General features: G+C 49.3%; 1 protein-coding gene across 1 annotated transcript; it reads left to right on the forward strand.

Moving 5' to 3' along the window:
- Positions 1-1,981: 1,981 nt before the first annotated feature.
- On the forward strand, positions 1,982-2,947 carry LOC127047473 (olfactory receptor 52B2-like). Its single transcript, XM_050945793.1, has one exon. The coding sequence runs from the start codon at positions 1,982-1,984 to the stop codon at positions 2,945-2,947; it is 966 nt and encodes a 321-aa protein (XP_050801750.1).
- Positions 2,948-5,384: the final 2,437 nt, after the last annotated feature.

The following is a 5,384-nucleotide window of genomic DNA, read 5'->3' on the forward strand; positions in this document are numbered from 1 at the left end:
AACGTACAAAAGAAGAAATGATCAGATCAAACAAGCAGCAAAGCATGAGCTTTCGTGGGTGAATACCCACTTCATCAGATGCATCATTTCGTGGGTATTCACCCACGAAAGCTCATGCTCCAAAACGTCTGTTAGTCTATAAGGTGCCACAGGATTCTTTGCTACTTTTACAGATCCAGACTAACACGGCTACCCCTCTGATGCAGATCAAACAAATGAGAGGAGTAAAGGGTTAATTCTCCTCTCTTCCCCACAGTCACAGAGGCAGGTCCCTGGGGCTCCGTGCTGGCTCTGAGTCCGTCCTGGGATTCCCAGGGCAGCAATATAAATATCCCTGTACCTCAGCCCCGGTCAGTGCAGATTCCCTGCCACCTGCAGCTCTCCGACCTGGTCACAGGCAGAGATTCCTCCTCCCCAGCTGAGGCCGGAGCCTGGTGAGTCATTTGCATGGAGTGAATCTGTGAAGGGGAGAATGGAAACATGAAACCTAGGAAACGTTGAACTGAGGTTGAGTAGAATGGGGGTGTGTAATTCTGACTGCAGGGGCAGGACGGGAGCCGGGGCTCTGAGATACGCTCCTGTGACTGCGCTGAGGTTCGGTGCTGGGAAGAGGTCGCCGAGTTACCCTGATCCGCTCCCCAAGGGGTCACTGGGGATCTTGCTGTTGAACTCAGTGGGCTCTGGACTAGGACATTCTTGGTTATGTGTCTGTTCAGAGTAAACCTCATTGGAAACCCCCTCAGGCCCTATAACATTCCCGAGGCCTTCACTCAGGCAACACTTCCATGAAAATCAATAAGGACTCCAGGACTGGGTCCATTCCATTTGGCAGAAATTAGCTGACTTCAAGCAGCATAGCCGTAAATGTACAAACTGTATAATCCAGGAGCAACCGATTATAAGGGCTGCTTTGATAATGATTGTGACGGGTAGCCCCAGAGTACTATCTGGAACTGGGGTATCACTGATCCCGCTGACCCCCAGCCTGGGATCCCTCTCACCCTGTACTGCTCTGACAAGCTGCAAAGCCCTCCTGCCTGCACTTTCACCAGCATTCACACAGGTAGAGACACACCCAGCTGCAATTGGACACAGACTCTTTAACCACCAGCTGTCCAGGCTGGGACCCCAGAGCAGTACCATCCTGCCCTGGTCAAATCTGGGCAGTCTGTGTGTTTAATACCCGGTAGGCCTCTCCCTCCATATGAAGAGAACCATGCACACTTGGGTTAGCCAAGCTGAGATTTTCCCCAAGCACTTCAGTCAAAGCTCACTGCTTTACATTATAACAGAACAAGTTTTTTAACTACTAAAAATAGATTTTAAGATTTTATATGAAGCTTAGGTTGCATTTTTGTTTATTTGCTAGGTAATCTGCTTTGATTTGCTTGGTGTCACTTATCACCATTTAAAAACTATTTTAGTACTTAATAAACTTGTTTTGGCTTTATCTACACTAGTGAGTTGGAATGAAGTGCCTGGGAAAATCAAAGCTCGACTGGCGGAGGCTGTTGTATATTCCTTTCCACGTTCAGGGAGGGGGGGAATTCTATGAGCTTACGCTGTACAGTTCTCAGTGCAGGGTAAGACTGTAACATTTTGGGTTTACACTCCAGTGGGGGGTACGAATCTGGGAAGCTGGTGGTTAATTTGGCTGCAGACTCTCTATTTTTGGTTCATGCAGTGGCTGGTTAGAGCCTGTGTGTAACTGCAGCGGGGTGTGTCCCTGCGTGTGTGGATGCTGGTGTAAGTGTAAGATGGGGAGCAGGTTTGCAGCTTGTCACAGCAGCACAGTGTGAGGGGGGCACAGACTGGGGGGTCAGAGGGCTCAATGAAACCCCAGTTCCATGTGCCCCCCCCCGGGTGAACCCATCACACTGTAACAAATGCAGTCCAGTCCTAGCCGACACTCACCTTCTCACTGATTGTCTCTTTTGTTGTTAGTTCCTGGAAATTGAATAGAAGATCCAAGTGATGGTGCATGATGCCAGCTGACAATCACACCTTTTTTGCCCCCGTGACCTACATCCTGGCTGGTATCCCAGGTATGGAGGAGTCTCATGTCTGGATCTCCATCCCCTTCTGTCTGATGTATATTGTGACACTTTTTGGGAACTCTCTCCTACTATTCATCATACTAACAGAACAAAGCCTCCATCAGCCCATGTATCTATTCGTGTCCATGCTGGCTGCTGTTGATCTGCTGTTATCTATCACAGCAGTGCCCAAGATGCTGGCTGTATTCTGGTTTGGAGCAGGGGAAATTTCTTTTGCTGCCTGCCTGACCCAGATGTTCTTCATCCATGTCAGTTTTATTGCTGAGTCGGCCATCCTGCTGGCCATGGCGTTTGATCGGTACGTTGCCATCTGCGACCCCCTGAGATACACCATCATACTAACCAAGTCTGTGACCGGGAAGATGGGGCTGGCAGTTGTCACAAGAAGTTTCTGTTTCATTTTCCCCGTCATCTTTCTCGTGAAGCAGCTGAAGTTCTGCGGAACCAACCTCCTGCCTCACACCTATTGTGAATACGATGACATAGCCCGGCTGGCCTGCAACGACAGCACAGTCAATTTCTGGTATGGTACAGTTGTGGCTACTTTAGTAATTGGCTTGGATGCTGTGCTCATTGCTGTATCTTATGGGCTGATCCTCAGGGCCGTTTTCCAACTCCCATCGAAGGACGCCCGGCTCAAGGCTCTCCGCACCTGCGGCTCCCACCTCTGTGTCATACTGATGTTCTACACACCAGCCTTTTTACCCATTTTTGCACATCGATTTGGGCAAATCGTCCCAGGTTATATTCTCATCCTACTGGCCAACCTCTATGTGCTCATTCCCCCCATGTTAAACCCCATCATTTATGGGGTGACCAGAAAAGAGATCCTGAAATGGGTGATCTATGTGTTTCATCGATGGTGCAGGAGAAGCTCCCTGCTGAGCTAAAGCAGGACACAGAAAATGCTTTGAGATTTCGAAATTCCACCCAAGTTTTCATTGGACCTGTAGGGATATTTTTATTATGTACTTCCACTGCGTAAGGTCGAAAGCTGGTCTCTCTCATCAACAGAATTTGGATCCAATGAAAGCTATTTCCTCCCCCAGTTTGTCTAATATCCTGGGACACACATGGCTGCAACAGCACAGCGCCCTGCCAGAGAAAACAGCCAGACCGAGTGATCTTATTCTAAGTTGAAGGGAAACAACAAAACAAGAAAGCACAAAAGTAAAATTACTTTATGAGAACGAGAGCACGGTTTGTGCTCCTCTGTGACAATGGCCAAGGAAAGCAGCAGCCAAGGGGGACATGCCATACAGCCATGGGAAGTGCACTGTGCAGCACATTGGGAGATGGGAGCTCCAGCGTTCGTTCTGCCACTGACCTGCTGTGTCAACTTGGGAGAGTTTCTTTCCTCCTCAATATCCTCACTGGCAAATGAGCACACTTTGGGGCCACCAGGGAAATCAGGAGCAAGTCTCCTCAGGGAGACAGGGCAGGGATTTCATGGTCCTCCTCCGCACAGCCCAGAACCTGAGCAGGGGTGGCTTTGACTGTGTCATCATGAGACTCCTTATCCTGGAAATCCACCCTATGAGGACATGGCTTGGGCAGGAAACACCCCCGTACACCATCCGATGGCAAACATGGTGATTCAGTGTTTAAGCAGGCCCTAAAATTTTAACTCGTCACTTCTGTTTTCAGCCCAATAACTTGTGTTTACACTCCAATGCGGAGTATGAATCTGTTTGGCTAAGGCACCCCCCCACAAAGATATGAGAACTCCTGAATCCTTCTCAGGGTCACAGCTTTGCCAGCCTCAGTCCCCTATTCTGTAGCCAAGGCCTGCATCCCACAGACCTTGCATTTGCCTGCCTTAGGCCTGGTCTACACTACGCGTTTAAACCGATTTTAGCAGCGTTAAACCGATTTAACGCTGTACCCGTCCACACTACGAGGCCCTTTTTATCCATATAAAGGGACCTTTACATCGGTTTCTGTACTCCTCCCCGACGAGAGGAGTAGCGCTAAAATCGGTATTACCATATCGGATTAGGGTTAGTGTGGCCGCAAATCAATGGTATTGGCCTCCGGGCGGTATCCCATGGTGCACCACTGTGACCGCTCTGGACAGCAGTCTGAACTTGGATGCACTGGCCAGGTATACAGGAAAAGCCCCGCAAACTTTTGAATTTCATTTCCTGTTTGGCCAGCGTGGAGCTGTGGTCAGCACAGGTGACCACGCAGAGCTCATCAGCACGGATAACAATGCAGTCTCCTGAGAATCGAAAAAGAGCTCCAGCATGGACCGCGCAGGAGGTACTGGATCTGATCGCTATATGGGGAGAGGATTCAGTGCTAACAGAACTCCGTTCCAAAAGACATAATGAAAAAATAGTTGAAAAAATTTCCAAGGCCATGATGGCCAAAGGCCACACCAGGGACTCAGTGCAGTGCAGAGTGAAAGTTAAGGAGCTCAGACAAGCCTACCAGAAAATCAAAGCAGCAAACGGAAGGTCCGGGTCAGGGCCGAAAACGTGCCGCTTCTATGCTGAGCTGCATGCAATTTTAGGGGGCTGCGCCACCATTACCCACCCCTGTCCGTGGATTCCAAGGTGGGGGTTGTAATCTCAACCATGGCTGAGGATTCTGCCCAGGGGGAAGATGAGGAGGAGGAGGAGAAGGAAGAGGAGGACGACCTTGCAGCGAGCACACAGCACTCCGTTAGCCCCAATAGTCAGGAGCTTTTTGTGACTCAGACAGAATTACCCTCCCAGCCCTCCCAAGCCAGTAGCCCAGACAGTGAAGCCATGGAAGCGACCTCTGGTGAGTGCACCTTTGTAAATATAAGACATGGTTTACAAGCAAGCGTTTTTTAATGATTGATTTGCCATGAGGACTTGGGATGCATTCGCGGCCAGTAAAGTTACTGGAAAAGTTTGTTAACATGTCTGGGGATGGAGCGGAAATCCTCCAGGGACATCTCCATGAAGCGCTCCTGGAGGTACTCCAAAAGCCTTTGCAGAAGGTTTCTGGGCAAGGCAGCCATGTTCCATTCACCATGGTAGGACACTTTACCACGCCATGCATGTAGCAAGTAATCGGGTATCATTGCATGACAAAGCATAGCTGATTATTGTCCCGGTGATTGCTGGCATTCAAGAAACATCCGTTCTTTATCTCTCTCTGTTATCCTCAGCAGAGTGATATCGTTCATGGTAACCTGGTTGAAATTCAGGAATTTAATTAAGGGGACAGAGATGGCCATTTTCCTACTGGGCTGTTGCTTAAAAGAAATCCTTCCTTGCACGTAGCCAAGCGGGGGGAGGGGAGGAAGGATAGCGCTAAGCTTTTTTGCATTTGGCTAGCAGGAATCGTCCCAGC

This window comes from Gopherus flavomarginatus, chromosome 1 (assembly GCF_025201925.1).
Source record: "Gopherus flavomarginatus isolate rGopFla2 chromosome 1, rGopFla2.mat.asm, whole genome shotgun sequence".
In the NCBI taxonomy this organism is placed as follows: domain Eukaryota; kingdom Metazoa; phylum Chordata; order Testudines; family Testudinidae; genus Gopherus; species Gopherus flavomarginatus.

What these genes read in the sequence shown, in the direction of transcription:
- LOC127047473 (XM_050945793.1), top strand. Translation starts at nt 1,982, where the DNA reads ATGATGCCAGCTGACAATCACACCTTTTTTGCCCCCGTGACCTACATC.